The sequence below is a fragment of the Furipterus horrens genome, unplaced genomic scaffold, assembly GCF_987537825.1.
Source record: "Furipterus horrens unplaced genomic scaffold, mFurHor1.1.pri manual_scaffold_11, whole genome shotgun sequence".
NCBI lineage: Eukaryota > Metazoa > Chordata > Mammalia > Chiroptera > Furipteridae > Furipterus > Furipterus horrens.
In genome coordinates this window covers 77,142,385-77,158,530 of record NW_028327181.1, presented here as the reverse complement: position 1 = coordinate 77,158,530, position 16,146 = coordinate 77,142,385, and the positions used below count along the sequence as shown (strand labels likewise).

At 38.6% G+C, this 16,146-nt stretch overlaps 1 protein-coding gene across 2 annotated transcripts in view; it reads left to right on the top strand.

The window, feature by feature from the left end:
* The window catches only part of NPEPPS (aminopeptidase puromycin sensitive), a 72,066-nt gene extending 62,526 nt beyond the window's left edge, over positions 1-9,540 (top strand). For both annotated transcript variants that reach the window (XM_090257849.1, XM_090257850.1), the window contains 4 exons: positions 3,602-3,709; positions 4,470-4,625; positions 4,900-4,947; positions 7,010-9,540. In XM_090257849.1, coding sequence (XP_090113975.1) covers positions 3,602-3,709; positions 4,470-4,625; positions 4,900-4,947; positions 7,010-7,162 — 465 coding nt within the window. In that variant the 3' untranslated portion in view covers positions 7,163-9,540. The remainder of the gene's footprint in view (positions 1-3,601; positions 3,710-4,469; positions 4,626-4,899; positions 4,948-7,009) is intronic.
* The last annotated feature ends 6,606 nt before the right edge of the window (positions 9,541-16,146 follow it).

The following is a 16,146-nucleotide window of genomic DNA, read 5'->3' as shown; positions in this document are numbered from 1 at the left end:
ATCAACAAAGATTGGAAACTGACAGTGCAAGAACTAAAAGCTGATCTGGGGTTTTGACTTAGGATCTTGGCATGAAACTTGTGGCAAAATTCGTTCTGTGGCTTCTGCTACTATTGAAGGAATATCATGCTGCAGTTACTAATGACTTGATTCAAACTGCTACCAATGAACCAGACTTCCTCAAGAAGGTCATAACTGGAGGTGAATTGTGGGTCTATGGCTATGATCTAGAAACGAAGGCCCAGTCGTCCCAATGGAAGTCACCTGGTTCTCCACACCCGAACAAGGCGCAGCAAAGTCGCAGCAAGATCAGACCATGTTAACTGTTTTCTGATTGGGAACGTGTTGTCCATCATGAGTACACCCCTCTAGGCCAAACGATAAGGAATACTACCTCAGTGTTCTTCGTCAGTTGATAGGTGCAATATGACAAAAATGGCCACAGTTATGGGCAACTGGTGATTGGCAGCTTCATCACAACAATGTACCCGCTTATGCATCACGTCTCACAGTTTTATGGCGAAACATCAAATCACCGAGGTGACTCAGCTACCCCAAGTCCAGATTTGGTGCCCTGTGACTCCTGGCTTTTCCCAAAACTAAAATCACCTTTGAAAGGGAAGAGATTTCAGACCGTCAGTGAGATTCAGGAAAATATGACGGGGTAGCTTATGGTGATTCCAACAAAGGATTTTGTAGTGTTTTGAACAGTGGAAGAGACACTGGGAAAACTGTGTGAGGTCCCAAGGTGCCTGCTTTGAAGGGGACTGATGCGTCATTGTCCTGTGTACAATGTTTCTTGTATCTTCTTCAATAAATGCCTCTTTTTCATATGGCATGGCTGGATACTTTCTGGACAGACCTCATATAATGCCTGTTCATGTATACTACCAACATGATATTTTTAAAAATCCAATTTTTTTCACTTATTATTTTTACTCATAAGTTTATGTACCTTCAATAATAACACTGAAATGTTCATTTCTTTTGATTAACACGTCAAGTTCTTAAAAGTTTCCCCTTCATTGTAAATTTACTTGGGGTTCTGCCCATTTTAAACAAATGTTTGTTTCTGTACTTAGAAAAGGGATGGATGATCAGGTATCTCTATGGTTTGAACTATGCCAGTGCCTCTTATGAATGGACAAGAAATTAATTCACCTGACTGCATAGCTTCAATAGTTTTCCCAAGGTGCTTGGTATATAATTAAACTCTGGCTTAGAAAAATATATAGGCACAACTTCCCATGTATTTGTAATGGCAGTGACCTGTTTGAAAGTCCTAATACTGTGGAACAGGTATCTCTAGTCCTTGCCCATGGAGTTAGTAGTCTAAAAAATAACTTGACTCTGTTGGTTTCATTAGAGGTAAAGGGAACTGAGTCTTCTAATTACCATCAAATAAAATGTGCAAAGTGCGCCTAAATACTCAGATCATCTCTCAGACCTGTAAAGTCCACTAATTGAAAGATCAACACTTAGGGCCATGAACAGGATAGGCGTGGTATGTGCTTTAATACTTTTTCCTATAATATATTAAGAATACTTTCTGATCCCAAATGGATCAGAATTTCAAATCTAATTTCTAATATTTTAGTTTTAAGCAAATCCTATTTAAAAGATTAGAATGTTCTGAAGAATATAAACATTATTTAAGAAACTGCATCTCAAAATGTACTCCTTTAACTACCCATCTTGTACAAGGGTTTCCTTCCTAATGTAAAAGCATACTTTGGGTTTACTTTTCAACTAAATGATATTAAGGTCCCTTCTCATTCTTAATATTCTGTGAACCTGTGCACACTATAAATCATGTATTTCTTTGCATACAAAATGAGATACTTTGTGGGTTTGCCTATTCCATTAAGGGTATGAGACAAAATAGGGGTTCTGAAATTTTCCTGACAGATACCTTGACATTTTCATGTCATGGCATACTTTTAAGAATTTATATTAGTATGTATATTTAATGAGAAATTTGCATCTGTTTAACACAAGGGAGTTCACAATAATTGAACTTTACTATGGAAAGAGCTCTTGTGAAAACAGAATCAGAGTTCTTTGAAAAAAAATGCAGTTGATGAGAGAGGAGAAGGATTGTTTTTTGTTAGAAATTTAGGAATAAAGAGGCAGGATTAAAAAATAACTTAATTCAAAGTATATTTGAAATCGGTGTTATGGTGCCATCTAGAGGACTAGTGTAATAGGTTCTCCTTGGGGGGAAAATGCTTCCTGAAAGCATTTTTCAGACCTTGAGTACTAGAGCTGAAAAGGACCTTAGAAATCATCTGTACACCCCACTCATTTTACAGAAGAGGAAACTGAAACCTGGAGAGGTTAAGGTCTTAGTCAAGATCAAACAGTTAGTTAGAGGCAAACTGGGACTAGAACCAGGTCTCCTGACTTCCTACCTATTTTACCACACCACTGTGCAAGAGTCCCAAGGAAAGGAAGAGGAAACTAGTAGTAGCCATGATGGGGTTTCCAGACACTGGTCAGTGTTAACTCTTCAGAGGGAAAGAAACAATTGAGAGAGTCTATAAATTAAGTTTTCTTATAGAGATCTCATGTCATATACATTTATAATTCTAATCTTTAAGAATATATACTATTTTGTTCCTGAGTATGATAAACGATTTTGTATATTAACTATGAAAGATTTAGAGACTAGAAAAGTAGAAAGGAGAAAATAAAACTTAACCTGTAATTTTAAAATATCAGGTCACAAAAATAGCACATATAATAGATCATATTTTTTATTTAGTAATGTAATTTTTAAAATAAAAATGTAATGATGCATAATACTACTGTTCAGAAACCATTATTACTTAATGTTAACATTTTGATGTGTTTTCAGGGTTTTTCCCCCTTCACATTAAATTTTTTTTAATTTAGAATAATTTTGCTTTGTCTCCCCTTTTTTCACTTAATATATCAAGAACATGCTTATGTCATCACGCATTCTTAAAGTGTTTTCAATAATGCATCTCATATGCTTTTCACTATTGTAAATTAAATTGATGATCATCAGTGGTATTAGTAGTGATTAGTTTGTTCATATAATATAGGACATTATTCAGACATCAATGATGTAAAGAATCTGGCCATGAAGATCGTGATACAGACTGCCCAGACGGAGCACAAGCCATTCATATAGTGAGCACTTAAATGTAGTGACTTACTAAAATGACATATGAGGAATTTAGTGCCCAGACATCTTGAAAAGTATTCTTTTGTTACCCTGAAATCTTTTTTCCTAAAGATTTTATTTATTTATTTTCAGAGCGGGGAAGAGAGGGAGAAAGAGAGAGACAAACATTTATGTGTGAGAAACATCGATTGGTTGCCTCTTGCATGTCCCCAGCGGGGGACCTGACCCACAACCCAGGCATGTGCTCTGACTGGAATCGAACTAGTGACCTTTTGGTTCACAGTCCTGTGCTCAATCCACTGAGCCACACCAGCCAGGACATACCCTGCAGTCTTTGCCAATGAGAATGTAGAGCAAAAGTTTCATCATATTGGGGAAGAAGCTCGTATAAGCATATGTATAACATCCAGGGGAGAGTTAACTATCTCTGTCTTTATTTTTTCACTATAGCTTCACAAGCAAGCAGATATGCAGGAAGAGAAAAACCGTATTGAAAGAGTCCTTGGGGCTACTTCTTCATCTGAACTGATTCAGAAAGTCCTCACGTTTGCACTTTCAGTAAGTTACCAACGAAAACCACTTTTAGAGGGAATTGTTACCCACTGATTTGTGGCAAGTATCTTTGATTTAGTATCTTCTTGATCTGCCTTAACCACAGAGTAGGACAGTGATTTTTCAACCATTTTCATCTCGTGGCACACAAAAACTAATTACTGAAATTTTGCAGCACACCAAAAATATATTTTTTGCCAATCTGGCAAAAAAATTGGTATAATTTTGATTCATTGACTCTGATGGCTATTGTTATATTGACTGTTGTCGTTTATTTTATTTGACAGTCTAAGGGATAAGAGGTCAGTGCCCCTGACTAAATAGTCAGGTATTACATGTTTTAAAAATTCTTACAGCGCACTTGTTGAAAATTGCTGGTCTAGGAAAACTGGAACGAGCTTTTGTTTTTGGCCTCTGTATCTTCCTCTAGTGGTAAGAATCAAAATAGTTGGGAGAGGAAATAAACTGGAAAGCTGACTACCCCTGTGCCTACTTTCTGTCTCTTACCTTTTTCACCCTGTAGAAGCTGCCCAAGCAAGTATCTTTGAATGGCCTGTTTATACCTATCTCAATGCCTTATTCTCAGTTTGGCTGATCTTTAGGTTAAATGTCCCCTTCGCTGGAAGCTTCTGGTGCCATTTATTTCTAAAACAGGGAATGAGTATCTTCAATGCAATTACTTGGGTACCTAATAATATTTGCCCTTTCTGGCACCAGAAGATGTTTTGGATACAGTAGACTTTTTTAGTCCTCTTTCTATTTTTAGGAAGAGGTACGTCCGCAGGACACTGTATCAGTAATTGGTGGAGTGGCTGGAGGCAGCAAGCATGGAAGGAAGGCTGCTTGGAAATTTATAAAGGACAACTGGGAAGAACTTTATAATCGATACCAGGGAGGATTCTTAATATCCAGACTAATAAAGGTATGTGAAGATTTTTATTTCGAGTAGCTTACTCATCATGGATGTCATTGAGAGACATTCATTATTCACTAGAGCCATAGATTATGGTCTTTGCTCTTTAAGAATTTCCTTAGTTATTAGCCTTATTAAAGGGCTTCTCCGTCACCCATCCTGCACCTTCTAGAACAAACTGAAATTGGGAGAGAATAGAATGATTTGTTTTGGGGGTGAGTGAAGTTTGTTCCAAGCCTCTTTCAGTTGCACTTAATATTTAAACCATTGTTTTTTTTTCCAGCTATCAGTTGAGGGTTTTGCAGTTGATAAAATGGCTGGAGAGGTTAAGGTAAGGAAAGTACTGTTAACTTTTCACTTTTCAATCTAGTAAACAAAAACACTAACCGAACTATAATCATAGCATGTTGGGGTAATATACTTTAGTGTCTCCGATTTTTTTTTTTTTTTTTTTTTTTTTTTTTTTTTTGCTTGGAGAAAGACAGCTTAGGTTGATTCTTTAATGCCTGAAGAATTTAGAGTTGGAATCAGCTTTGAGGGAGTTGAAATATGGTTCAAAGAATGTGGAACTTGGAATCAGTTGACCTGGGTGTAAAGCTCTGCTCTGCTTATCTATAAAATGGGGTGATGATAAGATTGTTATTTAGATTAAGTAACATAGTGGGGCTGGAAGACAGTAGGTCCTTGATATTAGTTCCTTTTTCCCTTTCTAATAACCTGTGTAGGTGACCTAAGTAGGAACTATCCCTCTTAGCACTTAAAAGGTTAATAATCAGCATAGTGGTAAAGTTCAGCATTTGGTGGGAGAAATCTGCACTGATTAGGAAAACCTTAACTTTAAGCTTTTCATTGCATTTAATTGTGAAATATTTATATAAAGTGTCATTTTCACCATCTTTTTGAAGGCAATACGGTTATCAGGAAATTCCACACCTGGTTCACTCTCCGAGCCATAGGTAGGAATAAAATTTTAGGATTTCAGATCTTGAGAAAACAGTGAAAGGCTTGATCTCTGCCTTCATTTAGTATTGTGCATTGTATTATGGAAACAATTGATTGTAAAGAGAAGTACTCTGAAGGAGAAATACATAATAATGGGTTTGAAGGGGAGGGCAGTGGCCAGCTAAGGCTGGTGAGATAGGTAGGTAGAGGCCCTACCATGGAGGACTTTATAGGCCATATTAAAATTTTCCAAAGAATGGAAAGGCCTTGAAGACTTAAAAACAATGAAGTGACTTGATCCAATTTGTATTATAAAAATTTCAACCTGGTTGCAGTGTGAGAGTAGTTTGAAAAGGGAAAGAGAAGATGTTGGGAAGCTAACCCTCCAAGCAAGAATGATATAGTAGCTTGGATGAAGTGGCGTAATGAAAGAGGTTCAGGGGCCTGATTTTGTTAATCTTTAACTCAACAAATATTTACTGAATGGTTTCTGTGTTTTGAACATATCTGGGGGCTGGGGAGAAAGTCAAGGATATTTCCCGGGTTTCTCTTGTGTAAATGATGGTGTTGTTACAAAAGTAAGTCTTGCATCTTACTCGGCCCCTAAGAATCCACCTATGATAAGGAGCCTTGGAGCAGGAGCCATTGTCTTCTCTGTAAATAAGATCATTGATTTTTACAAGGTCTAGACTTAATCTAATGAATTAGTCATTCTCTCTTAGTAGCTACTAGTTCAAAGGAAAGACCCCATTCTTTTGCTGGTTGGTATTTAAGAGTTGGCTTTGTTTTCTGTAAAACCAGGTAGACTTCATTAGAAAATGAATTCAATCTTGAATCAGTAATCATTGTAATAAATTATAATAAAATCAGATAGTTTTGTATGAAAAATGTGAGTCAATGGAGTATTAAATTATTAGGGTATAACAGCAACGTAAGCTTCTTGGTTTTATCATTCCTTAAAAATCTTTATTTGAAGCAGCCAGAATGTGTTGAGTCCTAAATACTCTGTGCCAAGTATTATGCTGATGGTTTATATGTCTTCTTAATCTTTTGGACCAAATATTTTCTCATAGATGAGAAAATAGACTTAGAGCAGTTAATTTACTCAAGGTCATAGGCTAGTACATGATCGAGCCTACATTCAAGTCTCAAGCCTTCTTCCAAAGCCTAGATTAACCACTGGACAGTGAACCTGAAAGAAAGGTTGTAGGTTTGTCTCTTTATGATTAACTTTTTATTAGGTTTTAAGCATATAATACTTAGGGGAGAATTCCTATAGGCAGATCCAAGGAGCTGCTTCTTTTCTTTTAGCCTGGGAGTGGCCAGTGCTAAATCATCAGAGTGAAGCTTATGAGCCCTTTACTGACCAGTGGGTATTTTTTCATGACCTGTGGTACTAACCTCTTACTATTGCTAGTAATGATCCTACATTCTGAATTGTTTTATACTAGGCTTTCTTCGAGAGTCACCCAGCTCCTTCTGCTGAGCGTACCATCCAGCAGTGTTGTGAAAATATCCTGCTAAATGCTGCTTGGCTAAAGCGAGATGCTGAGAGCATCCACCAGTACCTCCTTCAGCGAAAAGCCTCGGCACCCACAGTGTGAACCCTGAGCATGCCGGCACTGCGGTTCTGCTGCTTCGCTGCAGGGATAAGGTGGAGCTACCAAACAGCTGATTCATATACCAAGAATTTGGAGTCTTCTTTCAAACCAGTGGGGGTTGGACAATGAATGTAGTTAACTGGTTCCTGCTCACACTCCAGAATTAAATTCTATTAAAAAAGGAAAATCAGCAATTCAGCAAAAAAAAAAAAAAAAAAAAAAAAAAAAAATGAGAGAGAGAGAGAGAGAACATAATAATAAGAATAAAAAATAAAAATGTAAATATGATAGTAATAAAATAGAGCATAATGAAACTGTGAAACTTCCTGAAGCCTTGTCAGTGGTTAAAAGTATTTAACACTCTCCTGTTAATGACAGATGTTCTGTTTTTATAACCTACCAAAAGGAAACTAGGGGCTTCTGGGTGAAGAGGATTTTTGTGAATTGGGTTCTGCAAGCAGCCTACAAGCCAAGGGTAGTGTCCATTGTGGGGATGGTTAAACATGAAAGGCTCATAGCTGGTATAACATAGGCAGAATCTGTGCATATTCCAAGTGAGTTTTTTCTTTGGCATGGGGACTGATCAGGAAGACGTACTTTCCTGCATAACTCAATCCAAACCAAGGATTGTAGTTTTCCTCCTCGCCTTCCCTTCTGTGTGACCCCTTGGCCAAAAAAAAAAAAAAAAAAAAGACAAAAAAAGAAAAAAAAAGGACCTATCCTGGTCTGGGTTTTTTTCTCCCCCCTTAGTTCTACTCCCAGCACCCATCCCCGGTGTCCTTCTTAGAGATAAAGAAATAATAAGGAAACATCTTTTATAGCCACATTAAATAAGAGAAACTGATATACATTATTTTCTGCTTTCTTTTTAAATGACTTTTAAGAACCCTGAAAGGCATATAGGTGAGTCAGTAGAAATGAAAAGGTTTTCAACCAGATCTTTCTGAAGGAGTTATTCTCCTGAAAATGGTCATAGTTGTCTTAGGCCAACTATGAAACCTCTTTATGACAGTATCAACACTGGCTTCTTCTGGTTCATTTTGGGCATGTAAGGAGTCAGTGGCGGCCGCTACAGGGCCTATATGTTAGTGGTAACTGGTAAAAAACAGCAACAAAAACTATAAGCCTGTGGTGTGCCACTCTTTGCTTCAACAGTGTATCCTACTAACAAGCCTCACCTATCTAATCCAGTGAGTTTTAACTCTAAATCTCATTCCTTTCTCTGTCCCTGTGGTTTTTCTTTCCTTTTTTCCCCCCTTTTCCTTTTATTTTTCTTTTAAAAATATTTTTGTGTTACTAACAGGAATTCATATTTGGTGTGGCTTAACTGTATTTCAGAAGGTCATCAGATTGTGAGACTGCTTCCTTGAAACATTTTTGTGCTATTGTTTTAAAAAAATAATAATTAAAAAACAGTTGGCGTTAATAAAAATGTCAATGTGAAATTGATGTCCTGATTTCTTTTTATCTCTTTGATAAGAAACTGAAAACTTTCCTATCATTCAGTAGGATGTAAATTTTACTACCATAGGATTTTTTGAACCTTAAGAAAATCTAGTTTCTAAATTCCTTATGAATAGTATCTAAATGGAAAAATCCTAAGATTCCTTCTAAATTAGTTCTGGATTCTCAAAAATCTTGGAGCTCCTTAGAGAGGGCATTCAGGAGTTGAAATTAAGGCTTCCTTATACAAGTGCCGAGTTCAGGGCTTTCCTGCAGGCCATCCTAGGCATGTGCTTAAGGGACACCTGCAAAACAGGGCCACAAAAAAGACTGAGCAGAATTCTGTTTTAACAAAAAACTTTACAATCAGAAATTCTGGAAAGTCTCCTCTTTCTGTCTCACCCCTCTCTTCTCTCCTTTCCCTGCCCCCTAGAAAAATAAATACTGGAAAGAGAATAGTTTCAGCATACATGCAAATTTTGTGTATAACAATATAGCAGTTTGAGTTACATTTAGGGAGAGGTTTGCTGAATTTCGTCCACTTTCCCTTCAGAACTACTTCGTCCTCTTCTGGGCCCCAGGAGTTGTTGACCCATAGGGATGGCATTAACAAGCTCCTTTGCCCTCTCACTTCAGGTTGTGTTGATCCGATTAGTGACATCCTCGGAAGATCAAAAGGCATGAGAAAAGGATGGTTAGGGAATTTGTTCTCCCTTCCTCATTGCCAGGTCACCCAGGTTGTCTATGTCCCTCTATCGAAGACCACGCTCCTTATGAAGCAATCCTCTCTAGCTTCTAGCTCCTTCTCTTCACCCTTTCAAATCTAGGGACAGAAAGGATGATTCCTTTACCATCTGTGGGTTCCATCATTTTTTGGTTTCTCTGAACTCTGCCCATGTCTTTGTAAATAGTCCCTTCATTAAACCTTCCTTGAGTTACCCAGTTTGAGTGTGTTCTGTTTTCTACTAATATCTTGACTGATTTGGCACCATAGTCCTGATCTTTAAAGGTTTTAATCCAACCTTTTTTGTGTCAGGTGTTTTAATTTATTGTTTGTCTTCCAAATAGCGCTCTATCATAGGTAATATACTTTACAGATGAGAAAGCAGGCTCAGAAAAATTACATAGTTAATGCCACATATAACATTTAGAACCAGTGGTTAACCCAAGCTTGACAGTGTCCAAAACCTGTGTTCTTCCAGCTAATTGTCATGTTTCCACAATTAGAGGACCATATAGTCTGACTACCCAGGCAATAGCTTTAAAGATATTTAATGATTTGCCTTTTCCCTAATATTTCTTAGTTTAAAATTTTAGTGGAAATCAGAATGTTAAAAAAAATGAATGTGTTGATACTTGCTTTAGAGAATTTTATATATTTTTATTTTTAAGGATTTTATTTATTTTTAGAGGGGTAGGGTAGGGAGGAATAAAGAGGGAGAGAAACATCAATGTCTGATTGCCTCTCACACGCCCCCAACCAGGGACCTGGTGCACAACCCAGGCATGTGCCCTGACTGGGAATTGAATCGGTGACCCTTTGGTTCACAGGCCCACGCTTAATCCACTGAGCCACACCAGCCAAGGCTATATTATTTTTTTAGTAATTGAAGCAGTAAAGCCTTTTGGGAACAGTGGGCAGTGGTGGGTGAATTCTTCAGTTTTTAAGTATGGGTTTTCAAGGAATCCCTTGAAATTATTTGTGAAGAATGTATCTTTTTGTAGTGTGCAATTTGAGGGTTATAAGAGGAGTTCTTTAGCTTTAAATAAATCTTTTCTATTTTATTACGCAAAAAGGTCCTAGGATGTTATCGGAAAGACTCGGTGCTACATTTGTAAGGTTAGTGATTTTTTTTTTCTCAGCAAGTCAGAAAAACAAGCTTTTGGCAATATATTTTTAGTGCTGAATCTTTACATAGTCCCTCTCTATGTCGTGGTTCAGTTATCGAGGCCTCACTATCACGGGATTTTTAAAAATATTATATTTAGTTATTTATCAAGGATTTTTCACTATATCACGGGATTTTGCGGTACTGTATATGTATGTTGTTAAAGTTATGTAGGTTTAAGAGTATAGAATAAATGTAAGATTTCTACTTTGGGGTGGGGGTCTAGAACGTAATACCCACGTAAGTGAAGGAATACTGTACTTACAGCATCTTTTTTTTTTTTTTTTTAAGATTTTATTTATTTTTTAGAGAGGGGAAGGGAGGGAGAAAGCGAGGGAGAGAAACATCAATGTGTGGTTGCCTCTTGTGTACCTCCCAGTTGAGGACCTGGCCTGCAACCCAAGCATGTGTCCTGACTGGGAATCAAACGGGGGACCATTTGGTTTGCAGGCTGGTGTTCAATCCATTGAGCCGCACCAGTCAGGACACAGACAGCATCGTTTTTGACTGAATAATAACTTAACTGATGAGATTTGAAAGTCTTCTTGCTAAGATAGTTTTAGCGTCTCAGTATTGTTTTTGTTTTGTTTATAAAACTATCTTTTGTGACAGTGCAAAGTACCCAACTACGAAGGACTGTGTCTTCTACCAACCCCAGTGCATGCAAACTGGTCAAGGTGTTTGGGTTCAAATGCAAGAGTAAGACAGGAGAACCTGATGTTCATAAAATACTATGCCAAACAACTGCTTTCCCTGGGAAACCAAATCAGAGGATTGGTTGTTCTACTAGTACGTTTGATAACAAACATGATAGATGGCAGTGCTGGAGGAAGAAAAGTCGATTGGGTTGTTACTACCATTTGTAAAGAACTGACTGCTCCTGCAGTTCTATTGCTGGTAACTGGCGGCTTTAGCTTTCACTATTGAATTTCTGGTTCCAGCACTGGGGTGAAATTAGCAACAGAGAAGGAACATAGCTTACTATCATAATCTGGGCTTTCTCAGGAAAGTTGCCAGCAGCAGACAGCCGATGTTATACACTAGTTAAGATGACAACCCATAAGAAAAAGATAATAAATCTTGCTATAGTTTAGCTGACCATACCAGTATGGTCCTCTCGAGACATCTGCCTTCCCTCTCTACCCCCAGCCCCCAACCCACTTTAACTATTATCATTTTGACAGATTGTGCAGGTATATTACATTACACTGCAATTTCAACCCAGTCTAATGTATTAGGGGACTTGTATTATATGTACTAATCTTAGGGATATTCTAAAAAAGTTAAGAAGAAAATCATATACTGAATGGCTTATGGTTTAATGAGTGAAGTCTCAGAACAAGAACACTGAATATACAAGATAATGGAGGGGAGAGAAACAGTGTATAAAAAATACAAAACATTTAAAATTTTTTAGATTAATGAGATCACTGCTTTTCTAATAGGTCAGTTCCCTCTTCTGTCAGTGAAGCACTTAAAAGTTAGGAAGATGTAAAAGGGGTGTTGAAGATGAAGTTAATGCTGTTGTCTTTACAAGTGTAAATAATTCTCTCCGTTCTTAAAACAGTAATAGCATACATAGACTATCTCTACTGGATAGACAGCAAAACAGTAGATGACTTACGTAAATCTCTTGGCTTCCAAGTCTGATCTTCTCTCCCTGCCCCTGCTGACACTTCTTATTCCCAGCAAATGAAAGGCTTTAGACCTGTGTATCCAAATACAGTATATATAATAAAGTCATATGCAGCTATTTAAGTATCAATTAAATAAAATTTAAAAATTAAGTTCCTAAACGACAAGTCCTGGTGAGGATGTGGAGAAAAGGGAACCCTAGTGCACTGTTGGTGGGAATGCAGACTGGTGCAACCACTATGGAAAACGGTATGGAGCCCTGGCTGGTGTGGCTCAGTGGATAGAGCACCACCCTGCAAACCAAAAGGTTGCCGGTTCAATTCCCAATCAGGGCACATGCCTGGGTTGCAGGACAGGTTCCCAGTGGGAGCGTGAAGGGAACCACACATCGATGTTTCTCTCCCCTTCTTTCTCCCTCCCTTCCCCTTGCTCTAAAAATAAATAAACAAAATATTCTTTTTTAAAAAACAGTATGGAATTTCCTCAAAAAACTAAAAATGGAACTGCCTTTTGATCCAGTGATTCCATTGCTAGGCTTATACCCAAAGAATCCTGAAACACCAATTCAAAAAACCCTATGCACCCCTATGTTCATAGCAACACTATTTTCAATAGCCAGGTTCTGGAAACAGCCTAAGTGCCCATCAGTGGATGAGTGGATCAAAAAACTGGTACATTTACACAATGGAATACCACATAGCAAAAAGAAAGAAGAAACTCCTACCAATGGAACCTGACAGTATTATGCTAAGTGAAATAAGCCAGGCAGTGAAAGGTAAATAACATATGATCTCACCTAATACAGGAAACTAATGAACAAAACAAACAAATGAGCAACACAGAACCAGAGACATGTAAAAAGAGGACAGACAGTGGCCAGAGAGGAGGGGGAAAGGGTCTAGTCAAGGAACTAGTGTGAATGATCCATGGACGTGGACAACTAAATGAGGATGGACTGTGGGAGAGGAAGGAGGTGGGTGGACCAGGGGAGAGCAAAAGGGGAAATATGGAACAACTGTAATAGGAAAACAAAAAATAAATTTAAAAAAATTAAGTTCCTTAGTTGGACTAGCCACATTTCAAGTACTCAGTAGCCACATGGCTAGTGGCTACAACATTGGGCAGCACAGATACGGATCATATCCATCACTGAAGTTATATTGGTCTACCTACCCTGTTCTGTACCTAATATATGCAAGTATATCTGTGCATAGTAGAAAACATACATTTTTCTTTACCAACCTCATTGTAATTTTCTATTCATCTAAGAACACTGTATCACTAACCCCAATCCACTTTAAGTTTTATTTCTGTTCACCAATGTAATAGACATTCATTTTCCAACTTTTGAAGGCTCCTTATAAAGCCGCCTCCCAAAGACGGTCATGATTAACAGGTAAGTTTGGAGCATATTCTTCCAGTTACGTTATTACAATCTAATTTAGCATTCAATTATTTTTAGCAATGGAGATAGGCTGTGGCCTCTTTGCTTGATCTCCTTTGTAACCAGCACCACACATTTCAGTCTTTGCCTCATGAAGCTAAGTGTGCCAGGCTCAGACCTGCAACCCTGATGTCGTGCTCTGTCATGAAGCTAATCACCAAAGATGACAGAAGAACCGAGTAACAGTTGGCAAATGTATACCTTGAGAAGGACTTCCTGTTTAGAACCATTGGTTCATGAAAGTTGTCTAGCCAGACTGGTCACTAATGCCCAATGTTAAATGCCCATTTTGTGGAGTGCACACATTTGAGGAAGGTAGCTTTAAGCTGCCAGCTCAGTTGAAGTGGCTCATGTAATGAATTCACTCAATGTTCATTCCTCACATAGATGTGAACTGCACAGTATTTGGAACATTTACAACCCTATATAGTGCTGCTTGGGTGTTTAGCTACAAATTTTGGTTATTATCACCATTAACTGGATATAGGAAATTATATGGTGATGGATTTCATAAAGACTTTGGTGAGGAGAGATGTAGCTGGCTTGAAAAAAAAAACGCACCCTTTTCACAGATTGCAACCTGCGGGGACTTCAGCTTGCTGTGCTTATTGAAATGAGGCCACCAGCTCCTCCCCTGGGCCCTGTTTACCTGCCGAATGCCTGCCACGCAAGCCTGAGCAACTGTGTTACATCCACTCCTATACTTGCACCATTAATTTAGTGACTGAATATCACTGCTTCTAAAAAAAAAAAAAAAAAACCTGTACCAGCCATCCGTAAATGACCCGACCCAAGTGTGCATCGAACCAAAGATCTGCGATAGGAATAGTCTGGATAGCTTCAAATGTTCCCGTCATCTGTGACCCACCCTTGAGCACCCCAAATAGGGTGCTAGGCAAAGGTTCTCATTGTTATGTGAACCTCACAAGAACGACAGAAGAGGTGAGAACACCAGCCATTTTCAGTCGTTATCAAATAGAATACAGCCACACTGCGCTCTAACCCCACAATCTGCTGTTTGATGTGGGAGGTGTGTACATTTTGGTCACTAATCAAAGGCCTTGGTCATTGAATTATTGGGAGAAGCTTGTCCAAAAAGCCCCTCAGCACTGGACATGAGAGCAAGATTCTGACACATTAGTTCCATGGCTATCAGTTCCATGGAGTTCAGGCAGCAGACAGTGATTACAAAAGCTTTCAGGGCAACAGGTTACTGTACTAGGCACTGAAGCTGTGGTATCAAATAAGGCACATCTGGTTTCTGCCTTGTGAAGCTTACAATCTAGCAGGAACAAGAATATATTGAATAAGTAATTTTCAGTGTGATGACTCTTTGGAATGGGATGTGCAGGGTGGAATATGAAGATATTAGGGAGTCCAATGTAGTCTGAATGTGCAGGAAAGGCTCCCATGAAGAAATGGTTAAATGGAGACCTGAAAAATGACTAGCTGCTAGCCAAAGAGGAGATGGAAAAGTGGTCTAGGCAGAAGAAATAGTATGTGCAATGGGCCTGTGGCTGCAAAGAACCTATTTAAGGAACCAAAAGCCGAATAGCTGGAGCATAGTCAGGTCTTGGGAAAGTGGCAAAAGAGGGATCTGGAGAGGTAAGGCAGGGGTCAGACTGGGGAGGGACTTAGGCCACGTTAGAGTCTACGCATTAGCTGAAGGACAATGGGAAACCATCAGTTTCCTTGTCTGTAAAGTGAGAATAATAATTGCTGTCTCATAGTTACCAGGAGACAAAACGAGAAGAATAAAAGTGAAAGGTCTTTGTAAGTTATAAAGCATTATAGGAATACTACTAACATTATATTAGCAGTAATTATAAGCTATGCTGCCTCCTTAAGTAATAGAAGTAATAGTTCAAATCTCCCAAGTGGGAATATCAAATAGTCTATAAAAACCTGACTTGCTCAAGGAGCCAATGGAAAGGTCAGAAGTTTATTTCAGTCGAAATTTCCAGTGTGAGGTCCATGAAGCCAAGGGGTGAGCTCAGCTGTTTGGAGCCGCATCACACCATTTATGGCCATGGGTATTAACTCCACGCTGACTCCCAACACCACTTCCAGAGAAGATCAGTATTCTGCCTCCTTCTCAAACCCCCCAGAGCAGAACCACTAAAACATTCCTTCCTCTTGATTTCTTCCAGCCAGCGCTTGGGTCCAGCATCTCTCTGAGGTCAGCATTTGCAGAAGCTACCATCATTCCAAAAACATTCACTCCTCTGAACTGTTGGTCATGGCAAAATAATTATCCTGGTTAGCATCTGCACTACATCTTAGGAAAAATTTAACAGCTTTACAAATCTGCAACAATTTAATCTTACAATGATTCTGTGAGGTAGGCACAACCAAATCTCACAGAATGGATGAGAAACCTGGGGTTTACTTCTCCAATCCGACCAGCACTGATAAACTACCATGGAGAACTTAATGGTTCATTTTGGGCCACTTCCTTTCTGCCTGCAACACATTAAACATTACCCAAGTGCAGAAGGGCACAGCTTTGGCAGGTGTAAGCATTTGATTGCAGCCTTCCCAGCTCTGGTCAAACAAACCAGATACGTCTCCTCCCC